Source organism: Petaurus breviceps, unplaced genomic scaffold, assembly GCF_028583685.1.
Source record: "Petaurus breviceps papuanus isolate PSGF00001 unplaced genomic scaffold, PetGlider_PUasm1.0 187, whole genome shotgun sequence".
In the NCBI taxonomy this organism is placed as follows: domain Eukaryota; kingdom Metazoa; phylum Chordata; class Mammalia; order Diprotodontia; family Petauridae; genus Petaurus; species Petaurus breviceps.
Genome location: NW_027185799.1, coordinates 10,983,501 through 11,005,505, shown reverse-complemented (window position 1 = coordinate 11,005,505; position 22,005 = coordinate 10,983,501). Strand labels below are relative to the sequence as shown.

The 22,005-nt window shown below is 36.5% G+C and overlaps 1 protein-coding gene across 3 annotated transcripts in view; it reads left to right on the top strand.

The window, feature by feature from the left end:
- Positions 1-22,005, top strand: part of ADAMTSL1 (ADAMTS like 1) — a 1,086,428-nt gene that overhangs the window by 728,461 nt on the left and 335,962 nt on the right. For all 3 annotated transcript variants that reach the window (XM_069090660.1, XM_069090659.1, XM_069090661.1), the window contains one exon: positions 11,029-11,074. In XM_069090660.1, coding sequence (XP_068946761.1) covers positions 11,029-11,074 — 46 coding nt within the window. The remainder of the gene's footprint in view (positions 1-11,028; positions 11,075-22,005) is intronic.

Genomic DNA, 22,005 nt, shown 5'->3' with positions numbered 1-22,005 from the left:
TTAGATATATTTGATGAGTGTCAATTACAGACTGAATCCATTGTGTTTTCCAAATAATTGTAACATATAGAATGAGAAGTCATCTCTTCCAATATACCCCAGTACTTTAAGGTGACTCTAATCTGGTGGACATGAGGATTGCCTCCAGTGGTGCAAATTGCAAGCGATCCAGGCTTTCTCATCCTATGTGTGACTCATCCATTTACTTCCTCCCATTAATCCTCCAGAGGGGCCTAGCAAATGTCCTATGGGATTTTCCCTAGGTCTTTTAACTTTATTCAACACTCAGATTGTCTGTTTGGTATCTTACCACTTCCTAATGACCTTGAGATGTCTTATTAGCATTCATAATTCATACATTATTGACCACAGAACTCTGCATATGTGTAGCTTGTGTTAGTTCAGGGTAGTTAGCTTCTTTGCCTTACCCAGAGGCAAAAGGGTAACATTACAGAACCCCAAATGGATTCTGTATGTGCCTGATGTTATACTGCTGAAGATCACTAGAAGTATATAAATACACATTCCAAACTCCCATAGCAGATCTATTTAATCATCTCCCTATGGTACATTTTCTGAGCCTCAGTTTCCTCACTTGTAAAATGAGGGTATTGAGCTAGATTTTTTTAAGGTCCCTTCAAGTCCTAAAATTGTTTAGATATTATATGGAAGGTGGCTTTCGGGAATGTGTGAGGGAGAGATATCTGAAAAAATAGATGATACTGATCCAGAACATATTGATAAAAACTTTAACAATTTATTCTTATCTTTATGCAAGGGTATGAATAAGCATACTAATCCACATACTTCTTTACACATTCTGCCCACGTGATATGCTATAGAAGTCCCTGGCCACAAAGAGCTGAAATCTATTGCCTATCCCAGTAGCTTTAGAGAAAATACTACGGTCTTCTAAGATTACATTTTTTAATAGACATCTGCTTCAGATAGAAGGATTAGAGGAAAAATTTTCATCTCTGGCCAAAGTAGTACATCAGTTTTCAACTCTGAGTTTGTATTGGGTGACATTCCTGGAGAAGCTTAAGTTGTAATATATATTTTTTGCTCGTTGAAAAAATGGAAACATTGAGTCTAGTTTCCTAAAACCCATTTATTTTCATTCTCTACCTCATTTGTCTACTGTCAATAATATTTACAACCAGGATGTTTTGTGGGCAGCTGAGTGGTGTGGTGGATAGAGTGCCAGGCCTGGCATCAGGAATACCTGAGTTCAAATCCAGCCTCAAACACTTAATAGCTGTGTAACTCTGGGCAAGTCAGTTAACCCTCAGTTTCCCCATCTATAAAATGAGTTGGAGAAGGAAATGGCAAACCATTCTAGTATCTCTGGCAAGAAAACACTAAATGGGATCACAAAGAGTCAGACATAATTGAAAACACGGAACTACAATATTATAAAATCCTTGTGTGCATAATTTATCAATCTGAAGCAAGAGACTTCTATCCTTTCTCATCTCTCAGAGAAGGCAATGATGAATGAGACCAAGATGGAAGAGGGAATAGTAGGAAATGAACAGGTATGCACAGACTTTTCTTTCCTTTAATATCTATGTAAAGGACAAGATAGTGATAAAAGCAGCTTTAATAGTTATCTGATCCAGTGACATCAAACTCAAATAGAAATGGGGGCTGCTAATCCTCCCTGCAGCCTACATCTTGACTTAGTTTTAAAATGTAATATTATCTATTTTTATTGTACTTTATTTTTGTTAAATTTTCCCCCCATTGCATTTCATTCTAATTCAGCTGCACTGCAGAGTATCATAGGCTATGTTCAGGCCTGTGGGCAGCATGTTGGACACCTCTGATCTAGTCCAACCCTCTTCTTTTACAAATGAAAAAAATAAAGCCCAGAAATCACTCAGGAAGTTAATGACAGAGCACAGATTTGAACCCAGATCATCTGACTCTCAACCTAGGATCCATCATAAACTCTTAGTTAAAAAAAAAATGTATAGCACCAACTTGCTACAGAAATGGATTTTAAGTGAATAGTCAAGGGCCTCAAGTCCATGTCTTGTAAGCATCAGTTGAAAAAACTGGTGATGTTAAGCCTTAAATAGAGAAGACTTGGGTAAAAGGACGTGATGGCCATTTTCAAGTATTTCAAGGTCAGGCCTGTGAATGATGGAGTAGATGGGTTGGTTCTCTTTGGCACCAGAAGACAGAAACAGCCTCAACAGGTAGAAATTGCTGAGAGGAGGGGAGGCCAGGTGGCTCAATGAGTAAGAGCATCACCAGCCCCAGTGTTGGGATGACCTGGGGATCGAATCCGGGCTCAGATACTTAGCACCACACCCAGAAATAACTGGCCGTGTAACTCTGAGCAAGTTACTTAACCCCAATTGCTTTAAAAAAAAAAATAAAGAAATTGCTGAGAGGCAAACTTAGGCTTGAGGTACAGAAACCTTTCGAATTACTAGAACTTTGGCAAAGTAGAATGAAGCTAGCTTCAGGGCAAGTGGGTTCCTCCTCATCTATGGTCTTCAAACACAGGTCTGATGACACTTGTTGGGCTTGTTACACAGCAGATTTTTAAGGGAGTATAACCTGAGCTAGAAGGTTGCTGCAGTACCTTCCAACTATGAAATGCCATGATTATAAAAATACCAGATGATCTATAATGAAGTAATAGCAGAAAGATGGGGCTAAAAGTTCTTTACATTTTAAAAAGAAACTTATTCATCATGACACCTGTTACAATGCCTTACATAGTGGGAGAGATGGAATTAATAACAAAGGAAAATCTCCAGTTCTATCCTATTCTCCTAAATCCCCATTTCACTCTCAAGGTAGTTGTTACTATGCAGGTAGGCATCATAATGGATAGAGCACTGGGCTTGGAATCAGGACATAGCACCTTCATGAATTCAAATCCAGCCTTAGACATTGACCAAGTTGTGTGATGCTGGACAAGTCTCTTAACCCTTTTGCCTTGTTTTCCTTATCTATAAAATGAGCTGGAAAAGTAAATGGCAAACTACTGTAGTATCTTTGCCAAAGAAAACCCCCAAATTGGGTTACAAATAGTTGGACATGACTGAAATAATTAAACAACAACAAATGCCATATAACCTAAGTCCTTTGGCAAAACTGAATGGAGATGTAGGGATTGGTAGAATGGGATTGAATGGCTCTGACACAGACACATATGATACCTATACTACTCCATCTTCTACCTTTGCTTAACTCCTGACATCACAATCTATGGCCCTTGACCACATACTAAATGGTCTTTTACTGCTCTATAACTATTTAAAACATCTATATGTCTAAGGAAGGTGACATTTTTAACAGAGAAGATTTGAAGTCATATCTTACTCTGATACTTGATGGAGAAAGTGACTTGACATCACCAAGCCTCATCTCATTAATCTATAAAATGTTTCTAATATAACTCATGCTACCTCTCTTATTAAAGAGCTGTTATAAAGAGTATTTCATGTACTTTAAAGCATTATATAAATCTGAGTTTTTATTTGAAACAAAAGGACAGGGGTTCTAATCCTGGCACAGTTACTTACTTCTGTGATCTTCAGGATGTCTGAGCCCTGATTTTCTCATCTCTCAAATAAGGATTTGGAAATAGTTGTTCCCTAAAATCCATTATTTCTCTAAATCTTATGATCCTGTGTTCCTGTGGCCCTTGTCTCCTCAACTAGACTGTAAGTTCCTTGAGGGTAGGATCCATATTTTATACATCTTTATTCCCCAGAGTTCTTAGGAGCATAGCAAAGGTGCTTGGTAAATTCTTGCTAACTCTGATTGTATAATCAGAGCATTTGGGGACTCCTTGAGAATTCTGGCGATAAACTCTATCCTTCTTTGCTTGTGACTGTAGAAACTATCTTCCTTTTTATGGTTTTATCTTCTATTTGTGAAGACTTTGCTGTTGCAGCAAATTGTCCTTTTAAGACAGCCAAGGGATATGAAGCCATAATTGTTTGGGGGAAAAAATGCTACATACAGCTAAGCAGAGATTTATCTTCTTCCTGCAAGATTTAGTAGCACTGCTTATGCTAAAAAATGTACCATTGAGAAATAGTCTTACTCAATGTTATTGTCACCTTAGGAGAGCCAGGATCCAAGTGCATCATTCAGAAGGATTTCTCTTCTATCAGGAGTTTAGATCATACTGAAAGTTTACAACAGGCAGTAGAACACCCGAGAGCTCACAAAAGAAGTGTTAAAGGTACCAAGCACAGAAATAACTGGCCGTGTAACCTTGAGCAAGTTACTTAACCCCAATTGCTTAAAAAAAAAAAGGTACCAAGCAATCAAAAAACATATATTAAGTGCCCACTGTGTTCCAGGCACTGTTACAGCATATATATATATTCTGTAGATGAAAATATTGCCAATTAACCTGGCTCAGGCTCTAAGCTATTAACAAGGGTTGTCTGAATACATTAAGAAATCCAGCTTCACTTCTCTTGCTTCTAATGTCTCTGACAAGAACAGAAGAAGCATATTCCAGGAATTTCCTCCCTATACCTATCCACTTTCTACATACATTAAGAGTGGCCTTGAAGTTCAATGTATGCATAGGACAATTGCAGTGTTAGTAAATAAGTTTCCATTGGGGCACAGTATTTGGATCAACTTTACAATAACAATTCAGTGTATCATAGAAGTATTGAGACATACAAATGAGGTCACATAAGTGTTATTTAATGCTAAAGAAATAAACTCAAGAGGAACTCACTACTTGTGGCGCCGTGTTTAAGTATCACCCCTTTGCCCCTAGAAGTTGTTTTAAAACTGCTTAGAAGCTAAATCTGTAAGCCTGACTCTTACTTTGGCTCATTAGCCAAGGTTTGGACCTCTGGCAAGTTCAAAGATTCAGTGTGACACTGTGATTGTGGGTTTTTTTTTTTCCCAGCCAGTTCCCACGTTGATTGATGGTGTTTGGCATTTTGCCTTCTTGTTGTTTGTTGTATTATTACAACAGAAAGCATTTTCAAAAGCTACATTTATCAAGTTGTCATAATAGTTTGGCTTGCATATCTATCTACCAAGAGAAGAATAAATTTCTCCCCTAGCACTAATCTGTTTGAACCACGTGATATCTCACATGCTAAAGAGGCAGTAGAGAACTCATAGGAGTCCTGCAGTGGGATTATGGGACTTTTTGATTGCATGCTTGAGTAAAAGATATGTTTTGTATATGTTTTTTGTAAGTTATTATATTTGGAGTGAAACCACAATAGAGTATTGTGGCCCTTCCTTATTTTATAGCTAATTTTCAGTTGCATGTTTTGTGGGATATGTACTTTGAGGGAATATTTGATTTAATATCAATAACTGCAAGTACTTTTAAGAGTTAAAAATCATTTTTTTCATGACAGTCCTATGAGGTAGCTAGCATGGGTGTTATCATCTCCATTTTACAGATGAGGCTCAAAGGTTAAATGGATTGCCCACAGTCACACTACTGAAGTGTCAAAACCAGAATTTGAACCCCAGGATTTCTGATTCCAAGTCAAGCATTCTTTCTACTATCTCCTGGCTGCCACTTAAGAATTTTCATGATTTGGACATGATATAGCAGTGTGATAGCAGTTATTGGCCTGATTAACTGAAAATGAATGGTGAATCACTGGTAGACAGAAAAAAAAAAACCCTGAAATAAACTATAAAATTCACGTTTCAGTTTATACATCAGAAATTTTGTAGATATGTATTTGGTACGGATTACTCTCAAAGTAATCAGTCATCTATTCATAATAAAGCATTTACTGGACACAGGTGCTGAATATTTCAAGAAGCATTACCAAATATGAATATATATAGTAGTATGGCAAAGATTCTAAAAAGAGTAGTCCTCCGAATTTTAGAAGGGAGGGGAATAGAATTTACTGATAGTATAGTATACTTGGCATCAGACTTACCTTAGATGAGGAAGTTTTCATCTAAGCAGTATTTTCTTAATATTTGAAAAAAAAGGGAAAGAACAGTCACAGATGAATGGAAGGGGGGCTGTTTCACACATGGAGTATATGTGCAGAAGATGGAGTGAATAGAGAAAAAGTAAATATTGGTCCCAAGTAGATTATAGACTTGTTCAGTCATTTCAGTCATATCTAATTCTTTGTAACCCCATTTGAGGTTTTCTTGGCAAAGATACTGGAGTAGTTCGCCATTTCCTTTTCCAGATCATTTTATAGACAAGGACCTGAGGAACAGGGTTAAGTGACTTACTCACAGTCAAACAGCTAGTAAGTATCTGAGGCCAGATTTGAACTCATGAAGATAAGTTTTCCTGACTTTAGGCCTGGCACTCTATCCACTGTTCCACCTAGGTGCCCTGATCATAGAGTAGTAGGAGCAAAAAGGGATGTAGAAATAGCATGTAACAAAACTACCCTTTAAACAAACTATCTACCACAAATAAGTACCTTGTTCACGGATCATTGTTTTTATATAGTTCTTGTCCCTCACACTCAAAGAAGACCAAAATGACATCACTATAATTATCTTTATGGAGCTAGCTAATGTGCAACTTTAATAGAACTCTATTGCATAGATTTCTTGGGGTCTACAAAGCTCAGATCAGGCGCCACTTTCTCCAGGACTTCCACCCTAATCTGCAGCTTCCCTAGAAATTCATTTGTATATATTTTTCATTTAACATTCTATATACCTGTTGTTTGCCATGATACAATGTGAATCCTTGAAGAAAGAGACTGTTTCACTTATGTCTTTATATCCTCAGCATCTAGTTCTTACAATGTACTAGACAATAAATTCTTGTTCAGTTAAATGAACCTCTCAGATGGAGCTGTCTAGGCATATGTATGCTTCCATTTCCATACACATTTATACTCACTTCTGTGTTGTTCAGTTTTGACTATTCAGACTAATACAACAGTATGAACTTAAAAAAAAAAAAAGCTTACATTGATGTTTTGACTTGTAAAAGATGAAAACAACCTTAATCAGAAAACTCCACAGACAGGTACAAGATTCTCAGATCTTCCTAATACCTTTAAGAAAAACCTCACAAATGTGGGGGTTTTATAAGTAGTTTCTTTGGGCAACCTCTGGCTGTATAAATCTGCTAAAAATTCAAATGCTTATATAAAGGGATGAAGAAAAAATCGTTATTCAAAAGCTAGATGAAATCCCTGCTCTGGCTGTAAATTTGCTTGTCATCTTTAATCCATGGTCATTTTAGGACCAATAGTCTAAATGGCCTGGGGTCCTTCTGGCTTGAATCTCTAAGATGGTTTTATGCCTCCTCTCTCGTAAAGTGCTCATTCTTTCCTTTTGAATGACTAAAAGGGTTGTTTTTTTTTTTTTTGGGGGGGGGGGTAAGATATATAAGCACATGGATTCTCCTATTTCAAAATTCTTTGCCCGTGATCCCATATTTGAAAATCAAGACCAATCCAGAGCAGTAACCTGTTTTTACTTAACACTCCTCTGGTTTTTTTATAGTCCAAAGGTAAGTGTCTGGATCTTTATAGGAGCTGAATACAAATGGTGCTGTTCTGGAGAGCCCTCTGGTTTTAGGTTACACAGTCCCATGTCCCCTTACTAGGGGTAGGTCTGGCTCCACCTTCAGAAGGATGCATTTGTTCAAAGAGAGCTGCTCTTTCAGCAAGGAAAAATGTATAAGTAGAAGTAGCCTAAGGTACTTGAATTATCAAAGAGAGTTTATTTATTCATAATAAGGGCTAAACATGAGTCATCCTCTCCCTTTTAAAGAATTAGATAATAGGAATTGGGGGGAAGGGGAGGAACGAAAGCCAACCAAAGAGCTTGGAAAAAAAGAACTTTAAATTTTCCATAGCAATTTATCTGTTCCAAGGTTGGTAAGTTTTAATAATTGAAACTGAGATAACATCAGGATTTTGAGAAGTGAGAGAAGTGGTACAGTTTGATCTGTGCTAATGAGGGACTGGACAAAGAAATTGTGCCTCCAGCTTACCTCAGCTTTGTTATAAGTGTTATACACTATGATATCTGCTTAAAGAAGACTGCCATACTACATATAAAAAGGTTATTTCCTTTTTTGAGGGGATGAGGAACTGGTTAGGATTAAATACTGACTACCAGGAAGAGTCAATATGATAAACCAAACTAAAAATTAATTTTCATGAAAACTTTTGTGCTAGATATATTCACTTTTCTGTCATAACTGAACTGGTCAGTCTCTAATTCTATGTATCTACACCAGGAGATACCTTCCCTGTCACAACTGTATAGTTAAGGAATGGAAGGCACAGTCACTTAGATCCTCCATTTTGAATGCTCCATAACAACTCCAGAGTGATTTGAGTGCTGAGATTTCCAGTGTTTGTTTTCATTCCCTGAGGTGAATTTTATTTTGTTTAAATGTGAAGGAAACTATTTGGCTGTTTTATATTAATGAAGTGTAAAAATAAATGATTTTTTCACCATTTAATTCTCAGATGAGTCTTTCGTGCCCAGATAAATCAATAATTCTCTGAATTTAATACTTCAGACTTGGCCAGAGTGCAGTCATCATTTTAGAATAGTCACCCTGTTAATTTTAGTGAAATGTTTATTCCATTTTAACAAAATCAGTATTTTGTAAAATGATGGACTCTATTAAGTTATACAATTAGGACATGGGAATTTCATCAATAAATATTAATATCTTTTTTTTAAATAATAAGACAAAAGCCCTTTGTTCTTTGCCACATGGAGACTATCTGTATAGGAACCCCTCACTTTTTATAAATATACTTAACCAAATTCTAGACTTCAGTAAGTCATTAATTAAAATAGAGATTCATGGTAAACAAGAGCCCTCATTTCTCTCACCAGATTTATTACTGAAGCATCTCATACTTTATTTTGTCACTTGTCCCATTGTTAGATGACTTGAAAATAACCTCTTGTGGCCCACAGTCCTATGATGAGCCCTTTGCCATACTCAACAAATGCTGTTTTGCTGAACTAACATCCAGTAATGAGGACACCAGCTTTCAACTAAATAAACAAAACACTAGATTCTCAGCAGAATGGTACATTTACAGGCAAACTTTAATAATTTGCTGATCATTATCAGATGTTAGTTGTTGGACACTGCTGTATCCTAGCAGACATTATGGCAAACGGCCATTGCTAAGCAGGGATGAAATATTTCGGTCCTTAGTGATATATGTAGTTATGATCTATTATCCAGGGATATGTAAATGCACTCCATAGGTGATATCAGTTGAAAAAGTTTTAGAAAGGGCCAATAAATGTAATTGTACAAAAGATAAAATAATTGCCTTGGCTATGAAGTTAATGCTAAGACTCTGAGATTGGTGAAAAAATTTAGCAGCATTGTTAAAAATTTAGAGATTGGCAACTTAACAGTTAGAAGATGGAAGATAGAATGGAATGGATAGATAATGATCATGCTATCAAAGTGCCTAATATCCTTGGTCAGGTTGCTTACTTTCTTTGGGTCTCAGTGTTTTCATCTATAAAATGAGATGGTTGGACTAGATCAACTCTAAGATTTCTTCCAGATTGAAAACCTTATAATTCCTGTGCAGGTAGTTAATAAATGCTTGTTGAATAAGATTGGATGATATAGTCACTTCCCATATTTTAAAAAAATGTTACTTACTTTCAATATACCATAATAGCAGTGTTAATGTTTTAAGTATTACCACATACGATTTCTTCACAAGACTGTTTTTAAGTGTAGTTTTTTTTAAATATATGTTGTATTATTTAATATTGGTAAGTATATGTTCTGACAATTCTTTCCATGTAACACCTCTCCAATTTTATAATGAAATCAAAAGGAAAATAAGATTCATTGAAAAGAAAGGTGCTTCGTAGAAAACTTTGCTCTAGTATGTCTTTTTTTCTTAGGTGACAAAGATTCCTAAGCATGTATTATAAATATTTTGGGAGTAAATAGAATTATAGTAGCAATGAAATCTTAGTATGAGCCCCTACTCTGGCAAAGGAATAGATTGGTCCCAATTAGTTCTAAATAATGAATTTCATGGAGGTGATCACATTATTTGAATATGCACTGCATATTTCTACTGGGCTAGAACTGGTTACCATATTTTACACAATTATAACTTTGAATAATGTGAATTAAAATACATACAGCTACTTCATGGGATTTATTATCATACTAACCAAGACCTAGATGTAATATCTCTTTAAGTTAGTCTTTCCAATGTTAATTTGATCCTAAAATACTTTTGGTCTTCAAATATGTGAAAATAACTGAAAAAATATGTTGAATCCAAAAAGCCTTGTCTAAGGAAGAAGGCCAGGGAAATTATAGATCAATGTAAATTAAAGTGTATTTTCACACCTCCAAATTGCTACGTTGTATTAATTATCTTTAATAGACACACAATTTGGTAAGGATGCCGCAGGCGTTGTATTTAGACGATTAGAGCTAACAAGAATCTGATTGGCCATCTAGTCCATTGCCTTCTTTTCATAGATGAAAAAGCAAAATTCCATAGTTGATAAGTGGGAAAGTTGGGATTTGAATCCAGGTCTTTCAATTTTGTGTCCAATGTTATTCACACTATTCCACACTAGCTCTGTATTCTTTATCCATGAACACCAGTATTGTGTGGTTTGGGATTAGAATAATTTTAGGTAATAAACAGTTTGGGATTATCTAGTTTAAATCTGATCATTTTAATATTTGTTAATAGGTCTCTGAAAGGGGAAGTCTACTACATTGGTAACAAAAAGATCCTTATTGGGGACGGGTAGGTGGCACAGTAAATGGAATGCCAGCCCTGGAGTCAGGAGAACATGGTTCAAATCCTTAATTCTTGCTGGCTCTGTGACCTTGGGCAAGTCACTTAGCCCCAGTTGCCCTGCCTTCCCCCCTCCAAAAAGCAAAAAAAAAAAAATCCTTTTTTGAGAAAAAGTTGGGCCATAGTTTCATTACTAATAAGAAATAGAATTGAACTTTGATGATCATATAAGGTTTCAGCTATAAGGTTTCAAAGTTTGGAACAGACATAATTATTATTTTTTCTTCTTTTTTTGATATAGAAGCTGTGAAGGACGTAATATTCGATACAGAACCTGCAGCAATGTGGTAAGTGCAAGATTCTATAAATGTAATAATGCTTAATGTTTCAACACGAGAAACTATCAAAGCATTTTAAGTGTTTCTTGGAGGCAGGGATTTTGATGATGGGGGAAGATTAAAAGCAGAGTAAGTTAACGAATTATCTAATAACCAACCAGAAAAACCTAAGAAACCAATATTTTTTCCCTATGTTCCAAGACAACCCTTTAATCAGTTGACTGGAATGCTAACTGAAAACCATGCCATAGGATGATCATTTGAAAAAAATTGGGGAAGTTTAGCCTAAATAAGAGAAGGCCTAGGAGCACCATAAATGCTGCTTTCAGTATTTAAAGAACATCCAAATAGATTAAGTTTGTTCTCCTTGATCCCAGAAGGAAGAACTAAGAAAACTGAAAAGAAGATGTAGAAAGGCTAGTTTGGGCTCCATATAAGATAAAATTGCCTAAATTGTTTAAGCTCACCCAAAATACTATGGGTTGCCTTAGGAGACAATGGGTTGCCCATCACTGGAGATCTTCAGTCAGAGGCAAAATGAACACTAACCAGTGATGTTGTAGAGGGGAGTCTTGGTTAGGTACAGGTTCCTTCAAACTCTTGGGTTGGGTGATTCTGTAACTGAAATATTCCTGTTGCTTCAGAGTAGGAGAGAGGTGGGAGGAAGGGGAAGTTCACAGTGGTTTTGAAAACTGGTATAAATCACAGCTCTGTCATTCACTAAGAAGTCTTGTGAAAGAGTATGAGAAGTCAAAAAAAAAAAAAAGGGGAGGGAATCTACCTGAGGCAATGTGAATGAACTATTAGTTAATGGAAATACATGTTTGGGGTGGGGAGGGAGGAGAAGGTGGTAACCAGATCCTACCCTTCTCCCTATTCCTGCCTATTGAGCTCTTGTGGCCTATAGCAAAGCTGTTGATGGGATTTGATCAATGGTTAGGAATAGGTAAAAAGGGCATTTTTTAGTTTCATGAGGATATATAAGTTGAATCAAATTCAGAAACAAGATAAGCAATTTTCTGGTATCAAAGACATATAACTCATTAATGACTATTGCATCTTTTATATAACAATCTTAGGTTTGTAGGTTTTTCTGTAAACATACCATTATTTCATTCCTAGTATCTAGTACAGTGAAAATGACATTAGTTCTGAGGTCAAAGGACCTGGGTTGGGCAAATTCCTTAATTTCTTTGGGCCTCAGTTTCCTCAAATGCAAAGTAAGAGAGATTCACCAGAGGGCCACTGAAGTTCTTTCTAGCTTGAGTGCTATATAGTTCTGCCTTGCCAGGGCAAGTAGCTGCCTATTCTTCCCTTTAAAATCTCCAAGGAGAATCTATGCTTTTTTCCCTTTTAATCTTTCTAAGAACTTTCATATCAATAAGTAGATTGATGGCTCTCATAGTACTTTAACCCATTTACACTATATGGATTAAATCTTTACAATTTGTAGAACAGACAGATACTGAATCTTTTATGAGAACCTCAAGTTTTCAAATAATTTGCTCTCAATACTGGTGAAAATTTTCTCTGCTTTTTTCTGGTCACAACCAAAAAGTACCTTGCCAAAACAAACCTCATGAAATATTTTTGTGAAATAGATTTTTTAAAAAATAGAAAACAGAAAGGCTATATTCTGATATATGATATCCTAATTTTTCAGTTGAATAATTTCGAATATTTCAGGTAAGCATTATACTGTTAGGTACTTGTTTAAACTGAAACTGAACTATGACCCTATTGCTATAAGGTGAACTTTTAGAAGTGACTTCCTAAAAATGTGGTATTTAATATAACTCTCACGTTATTTCTTTAGTGTTCCTGAAGTTCAATTACACAATTTCATACTGAGGAAATAAGTCCATAATTTTTTATAGGAAAAAGTAAGGAAGATTTCTTTCACAGATGAATAAAGAATTACATACATTTTTTAAAACTCAATTAGGAGTCATATTAAGCCTGGGGAGTATTATTCCTTCCTATGTGAGGATAAATGAAAGAATTTCTTAATAAAGCTATTGTTCCTGGGTAACTTAGATGAGTCAGTCCTTACAGTAATATAGTTTAGAGTTTGGCCATTCAAGAATTAGTAGAGCAAAAGGAAATCTTATTTCAACGATTTGTTGCTTGAATTTGGAAAGTAGTAAAAAAAAGTATCAATTTGGAGTGGAAAGAGGACAGTTTTGTTTTCTTAAGAGGCTTTTAATTCACTTACACCCCTTATGAGTAATTGAGAATTGCCCTACAGTGCCCTTTGAGCCTTGATCTCCTGTTTACACTTGGGTTTATTCCTCAAAATCTTTTCCTTTCTTCTTACTGCTGCTTCTTGTCTTCTCCTCATGCTAACTACCCACTTCTACCTCTCCCAAACCATTCAGTGTTAGATGATCAGATCCCACAAGTTTATGTGGAGTTTGCCTAGTAACAACACTATGACTAAAACCCTTAATTCAACCATTAAATTTCTTTTAGCTGTTCTCCTGAGACAGTCTACCACTCATTTTAAAAATTCCAGAATAGTGAAGTTTAACAAGCTCACTTGCAAAGATCATCAAGAAACTATGCCTGATGATGAACGCTCCCAAGATGACAAAAGATAACCACGTCAAGAAGAGAAAACAAAAAAATGAAGAGAGCCACAGTAGTCGCCTATACATATTTGAAGCACTGTCTCATAGAAAAAAGGTGTGATGTTGTCCTAAGGGGGGAAACTAGAGTTGAAGATTACGGAGAGGCAGATTTTGGCTAAATATAAGGAAAATTTCCTTAAAATTAGAGGTTCCCAATAGTGGAATGAAATGCCTTGTAGAAAAGCCAGCTCTCTGTATCTGTGGGTAAATAATCACTCATCAAAAATGGTGCAAAAAGGGTTCCTTTCCTATTTGAAGGTTTGGACAAGATGACTTCTAAGGCAACATCTACTTAAAGAAATTTTTTACAAATGTACAAGGATTTTAATAGTAACAACTCACATTTTTATAGTGCTTTGAGGTATTCTAAATATATAACTGTGAGGGATGTCGTGTGTTATCTCCATTTAACAAATAAGGAAACTGAGGCTCAGGAGGAGGTAAAATTACTTCCCAAAGTTATGCAGATCTTCTTATTCTAAGTCCAATGTTCTTTCTCCTATTCTAGGAATTTTAGGCTATGTATTTCACAAGAATATTTCAAGGAGAAAATGAGGTTAAAATGTGAAAATTCTCTGAAAAAATGTTTTTAAAAACATTGTAGAAATGCAAAACATTATTATCAACCACCACCATCATTTACAAGTGATACAGATGCCTTTAAAGGCCTGCATTTCTCTTACTAGACTTCAAAACACACAAGAAACAAGTATTTCCTGTGCTAATATGTCCTTTTAGTTTCTCTTGTCTGTCCTTATACCCCTGTAGCCATAGCTTGTCAATCAATAGTTTCCCTTTTGTAGATTCTACTATTCATGCACTTGACTTATAACATGTGTCTAATGAAATGTGCTATGAAACACTACACTGAGTATAGGTCTTATTAGAAGACAGGACATAGCATTATCACTTAGGATTGGGGTGATGTTGATTACCTTGGATAAATAGTTTTCTTCTCTTGGTGCTTTAGCTTCTCAATCTGTAAAACAACGTGATTTAATTAAAGAATTTCTAAGGTTCCAATTGTGGCATAAATTGTTCTCTCAACTGTTCTTAAAAGGGAACTTTGTGGTACTGTGGATAGAGTGCCAGTCCTGGTGTCAGGAAGATTTGTCCTCCTGAGTTTAAATCCTACCTCAGACACTTGCTATGTGACTAAGTCACTTAACCCTGTTTGCCTCAGTTAGCTCACCTGTAAAATGAGCTGGAGAAGAAAATGACAAACGACTCCAGTATTTCTGCCAAGAAAACCACCAATGGGATCAAAAAGAGTAAGACATGACCAAAAAACAACTGAACAACAAAAATGTGTCCTTAACTCTTTCCCAGGACTGACATTCTCTATTCCATGTTCTAAAGGAAGATCTGACATTTTGTGTGCCAACATCTTTTGCTCTAGGCCACCTCTTAGATTCACCATTCTGTGTCCTAATATTCTAGAGGCCATGTTTGTCAGTTTCTGTTCTAAGTTCCCTTCTAGATGTAATATTTAGTGTTTCTATGAAGTACCTACCTCACAATATACAAGGCAGTTGGAACTGAACCAAGAGACGTGCAGATAAGCAGATAGGTCTAGGTATTGTTTCAATAGCAAAAAAGATATGCCTGGCAGTAAACACTAGATGCAGTCAAGAAAGTCAAACACTTAGCACAACATACCACTCCTTAAAATAATGCTTGGCACAAGGTAAGCATTAATTAATATTATTTTATATATTATATATAATATTAATAACATTAATTGTTGATCAAGGCCCATTGAGATTTATTGGTTCTCATGATTTTCTGATCCACTCAGATTTTATCCTTTGCTTGGATTTGGGGTTTACTTTCTGGCCCCTGTTTTGGTCTTAGTTTTATTCTGGTTGTGGCTCTCTTTGCTGTGTCATCCTGTGCAAACCATTTCTCTGAGACTCAGTTTCCTTATTTATAAAATGAGGAAGATGGGTTAGAAGTCCTCTACAGTTCTTTCCTGTACAGCGGTCCTAGAACTGTCTGAATAAGTTGAGGTGTTAAGGGAAATTTTATGGAGATAAGAAAATTAAACTTAAGATTGGAATACCTTTGGTCCTTTCATAGCTGGATGTTCCATTTGTCTTTATCAACTTGGGCTCTTTTTTTTCTTCCATCACTTCCTAATGTCCTAGGAATTTCTTAAAGATGAAAATGGTCTTTCATTGATCCTTTTTTTTTCTGACTCTACATGAGCAAAGAAGGATGCTCCTAGTACTATACCAGTAGAAAAGACTAGTAGCATAAAACTTCTCGATATGGAGGTGAAAATAGTAACATTGGGAAGTTTCATGTGCCATATATAAATTACTGGTAAATAATGTCGGTTTGCTGTGCTTGGTCAAACTGTCCACATGCTGCTGCCCTCTCATATGTCTTTGGTAGGATCCAAATTACGTAGAAAGATGGGGAATTTTGTTGCTCTTGCCCACTGATGATCAGAAAGTGGTATGGCATGGCACCTGGAACAGCCCCCTTTAAGACTGCTTTTTGGTCAATTTTTTCAGGCCACATTGGGAGCAAAGTTTGGGTCTAGACATGCCATACCAACAGTAACTGAAGTCATCAATAAATAACCTTTGCCTACTATGTCCCAGACAGAGGCATGTCCAGTGTACCCAGACTACAGGAAGGGACCCCAAGGTAAACATTCAATTAGTCAGCAAACATTTTGGTTTAAGATCAAGTACTGTACTAAACACTCAGAATAAAAATAACAGAGAGTCCCTGCTCTCCAGGAGCTTACATTCTAATGGCAGAAGATAAACACATAAAATAAAGGGGAGAGGAGAAGAGGAAAAGCTAGCTAGTGCTAGGGAATAGTAAAGGAAGTACAGAACACAGAGTGAAGAGGAATGAGTCATCATTAGCCCAGGTACCCTCCTTAAATGAAGATACTGGGAAAAGACACCCAGTCAGAGGGAGAGATGCTAACTTCAAGGAGTATTTCCAATGTATGAACTCCAGAGTTGCAGTGAGACTTCAAGAGGAAGAGCTAGGGCCCCTATTCCACCTCTGCATGGTAGGATATGACCCATTTCAGCAACTTTCAAGGTCAGTGAACCTTAGGTCACATTTTGGTAAGGGGTTATTGCCCACCTGCCTGTCTGCCTGCCTGAGATCTGTTGTCCACTGGGTTAGAAACAATCTATAACTGGATCCTTCTCCATCTCATTGGCTTTTGTAGTTTGGTTTGGGATTCTTTTGTTTTGTTTTTCACTGCCTGGGGCTGGGGGGGGGGAAGTCAAGGGAGAGGGAGAGAATCTGGTTTGGGGTAGGGGTAAAGGAAGATGCATTCTTACTCCCCACCACTTCTACTACACTTTTCTATTACTTCAAGTCAATAACAAGCAGTTTTCAGACAATACGAAACAAAAGGCAAAAGAAAAAAAATTATTAACCATATGTGTAAATCTTGTCCAAGAAAATAAATTTTGTGAAGGTAAGGTTAGATAATTTCCTTCATAACTGTTTCAAATCTACCATCCTCTGGGTGCTTCCAGAGGTCGAACACATCATCGCTCATTCCCTCCTATGCTGTATTCTCTCCAGCAGTAGGCTAACAAAATGTGCCTGAAGCCAATACTCTCCCTGTGTCACTGTGTGATTATCCAGCCAGCCAAAGTACTGGAATTTTACTTATGCTGCAGTCTTGGTTCCAGATCTGATATTTGAAAACTGACAGGAAATATCTTTTCCAAATAATTTCATTAGATCTAAGCCTTTGGACACTGGCACAACAATGTCTGGGATTGGGCTTCCCTGGCCTGTACGGTTCTACTTACGTTTTAGACTTGGTTCAAGTCTAGGAGTGTGAACAGCAGAGATGGAAAAGGATTCTCTCTCCTAGCTAGATCAGGCACATTTTAGTCACTAAGATGACCTTTCTTCTGACTAGACTTCCTCCAAACCCCTCGATTGTCTGCCTTACTTTTTTTATATTTGCAGAGGACATAAGAAAGGAAAAATGAAGCTGTCACAGAACCCACTAAGATCTATCCTCAACCTGGGGCAGTTTTAGTGGTAGGCATTAATTAAAAATTCCTCCAATTACTTTTTAAAATACACTAGTAGGTTCAAACTCTAGCCCTGGTTGAAATGCAGGCTAACTAAGAGTTTTTCCCTAGAAATCTAAATGTCCTATCATACAAAGGGTATTAGAACAAAGCAAAACATCTTTGTAGTATGTGGTTCTGAGTCATACCTTGTTGAGTGGCTTCTAACCCCTCCTGTGCTTATGCTCTGACTAGATGAAGATGAAGTCTGGTATATGCTGTCCCAGGTTCAACTTTGAGAATATATTTTCTCTTTGTAAATTGTAAGGACTATAGAAATGTAACTGATTATGACTATGCCAGTGGACTATTATGTAGCACTTTAGGTTTTAGTTACCCTAAAACTAGAGGAAAGGTAGAATTTGGCCATCTCACTTATCTTCTCTATATCTCCTTTTTAGTAGGCCTATTAGACTCTGGATACTTCTTTTTAAATGCAAAAAAGAGAATTGTTACTTGAGGGCATGTAATTGGAGAACTAGAAGAATCCTCTTTTGAATTTAGCACAGTTAGCACGTAGACATAGTTTGTGGGGGGATTTGCCCCAGCTGTTGCTAATTCATCCCAAAATTTGATTAGAAAAGGAAAAATGTTAAAGAGATAGGGAAGTAAGGGACTATTTTGTAGTAGTTTTTCTAAATACTGAGTAGTCAGTCCTATGATAGTAGCGTTGCTTCTTAATCTTTGACTTTTTCTACAAAGAGAAATTAATCTATAGGGACAATCACACTGGTCATATCCATTAAATATGCTGTAATTTCCAACAAGGACGCATGTGACCAACTGCGTGGTGGTTTGGTTTTGAAATTGGTTTCTTTCCCACATAGTAAAGATTAAATGGTGATTGGTTTTTACATGATTTTATAAATAATAAAAAATTCTTAGACTTCATTAAGAAATGCGTAATGTCTAAAGCAAGGCAAGGGATATTTCATGCAGGCTATATATATATATATACATATATATATATGTCTATATGCATATAGATAGATATATAGACAGATATACTTTCTTAGTAGAAGATATTTAGTATGGTTGAAGGTGCCCAAAAACATAACAAAATGATCAGTTACAGGAGCTAGGGATGTTTAACCTGGAGAAGAGAAGACTTAGAGGAGACGTATTTTTTTTTCATCCTCTAACAAACATGTAACATATAGTCTTTCTCTGTTTCTTTTCACTCACCTAGATTTTAAGCCCTGAAGATAGAAACTCTGTCTTATTTGAACTTTATGTTATCTCAGTGCCCAGCATGGAGTTCCATTTACAGCTAACATTTAATAAATATTTGTTGAGTTGACTTTTGGAGGGATTAATTTTACTCTCTTTGATCCTCTAGTGCAAAACCCAGCAACCCTGAGATGTTACAGAAACACTTTGGCTCAGCAGAAGGAAAAACTGTCTAATAACTAGAATTGTCCAGCAATGGAGTGGGGCTGCTTTGTGATGGTGGGTACTTCCCACGCAATAGAAAGATAAGCAATTGTTAAGCCGAGCATTATATTAGGCACTTGGGTGTGGGGTGCAGGGCAGAATATACAATTTATATAATATTCTATCCCTGCTCTCATGGGACTTAAAGTCTAGTAGAATGATAAGACAAGGGGTGGCTAGGTGGTGCAGTGAATAGAGCACCGGCCCTGAAGTCAGGAGGACCTGAGTTCAAATCCAGCCTCAGACACTTAATGCAAAAAAAAAAAAAAAACTAGCTGTGTGACCTTGGGCAAGTCACTTAACCCCAATTGCCCTACCTTCCTCCTGCAAAAAAATAAAAATAAATAAAATTTATTTTTAAAAATGATAAGACAAAACACACAAAATGCATTTTATTAAGATATTATATGTTAAGTTCATTAAAGAGTTACAAAGAAGTATTCAATTCAACCTCAACAGCATTTGTTAAATACTTCCTAGATTTAAAGCACTATAAAGCAGTGGGGATACAAAACAGAGGGGAAAAAAGAGACCCTGCTTTCTAGGAGTTTCTCTTCTACCTGAGACTTGGCAGAAAATATAACATTTACACATATAAGTACCAGTTGAGGAGGGTGAGAGTACTGACAATTGAGGTGACCAGGAAAGGGTTCCTGTTGGAGGGAGCACCAGAGCTGAGCCTTGAAGGAAGTAAAAATTATCTAAGGAGGTGAGGAAGGAGAACAGCCCATGCAAAGGCTTGAAAGCTGGAAATGGAAAGCCAAGTTCTGGAAATGAGTGGGACATTTTGGCTGGAATTCAGAAGGGATGAAATAGGTCTGGAATGGTAGGCTAGAGACAGACTGTGAAGGACTGTGTAATGTGAGGTCTGAGTGGAAAACTTATTAACAATCAATGATGGCTAATGGAGGAGGCAGCATTTGAGTTAGACTTTAAAGGATTGGAAGAAATTTAATAGGCAAAGAGATCTCCACATGTAGGTGAATAACCACTTGTCAGAGACTTTATAGAGGGGATCTATTCTTCAGGTTAGGTTGCAATACACATCTTTAAAATATTTGTTATATTGTATTTTTATTTATGGAGAGTGTATTATGGTCAAGCTATGCATGAATAGACCCAGAACTATGGTATCAATAACTGCTGACATCTTTGTCAACTTTGTGATTTCATTATTCATGTCAAACTACTCTGGTGGGGGACAAAAAATTTACTCACATTTCTTGACTGCCTTTTTTATCATTGATGACAAAAAAAAAATTAAAAAGTAATTTGTCTAATTATTCACATACTCCTTGGCATGGTGGATCTGCCAGCTATGTCTGCAGGTGCTCACTGGTAGACATCAAGCCAGATTTATTTCTCCTCCTCCCTCCCCCCCCCACTTTCCTTTTCTCTTCCCTTTTCAGTTGACTGTCAAGATTTTTTTTTATCTTTCATAATGCTTTTGCAGACTTTTATAGCGTTTATAGGATTTTTTCAAATTAACAAATATTTTATTACAGAATCACAGCATTTCAGAGTTGGAATTCCATTTGGTTTAATTCACCAAACATTTATTAAGCATCTGCTAAAACGCTATTGTAGATGATGGGGATACAAAAGCAAAAATAAATAGTTCCTCACCTCAGGGTGCTTACATTCTATTCAAACACATGAACAGACACAGATAAGTATATACCAAATGCATTCTAGAGGGAGTTAGAACTAACAGCTGTCAGGATCAACTGGAAGAGACTTAGAAGATTGGACTTGTTTTAGCTTTTCCTAGGGGGCAAAGCAATGGGTAGAAGTTACCAAAAAAGCACCTTTAGACTTGATGTAAAGGAAAAATAATTCCTAATAATTAAAATTGTTTAAAAGTGGAATGGGCTACTTTGAGAGGTAATAATTTCCATCCTTACTTGAAGTCTTTAATCAAAACCTGTGGATCTATTTGTCAAGTATGCCATAGAGGAAATCCTTTCTCACATACAGTTTGATGCCTTCTCTAAATACCTCTTCCATATAGCTACTCAGAATACACTTAAAGGCAATTCCCAGATTAAAAGTCCTCAGTTCCTTCAGCCAAGAACTTTGCCATCCTTCGCTATCTTAGTCATCCTCTTCTGGACACTCCTTAGATTATTAATGTCTTTCTCAAAATATGGTGCCTACCATCTGACCCATGCTGCACTTCATTCTCACTTTCAATTCTAGATAATCAAACCAACATTACCATTCCTGGAAAGGGCACGTAAATCAGTTGCCACATGACTCCAATTACTATTCTTGTGATAACTCTGTGTCCAGCACTCTTGCCTATACACACCCCTTTTTTTGTGTTATCATTCCATTTTACCATCTAGTCTTCCACTATAGGAAAGTAAGGTCCTTGAAGGTAGGGACTGTGTGGCTTCTATTTGTATCAGCTGAATGCCTGACCATAGTAAGCTTTTTCCCCATTGTATTCCCTCTTCTTTTTGTGAAATGACCAAGACAGATTATGGTGGGACACCTCTTAACACTTGAATACCTTGCCTCCTTTAATGAAGATTAAGATGCAATTAGTTTTCTTTAAGGACCAAAAGTGCTTTTTTTAAGCACCTCTGGCTTATTTCTGGGAGAGGTAAGAAGTTTAGATAAGAAAGTCTCTGTCTTCCTGGAGCTATAGTCCAGGAGGGAAACAAAATACAAACATAAATAGCAATTATATATACTAGTGTGAGTCTGTTAGAGAGGTGCAAATCAAAGTCCTTTATGAGGTTCAAGAGGGAAGATATCAAAGGCATTCATTTATAATCTTTTCACCAATCATGGTGTTAGCACA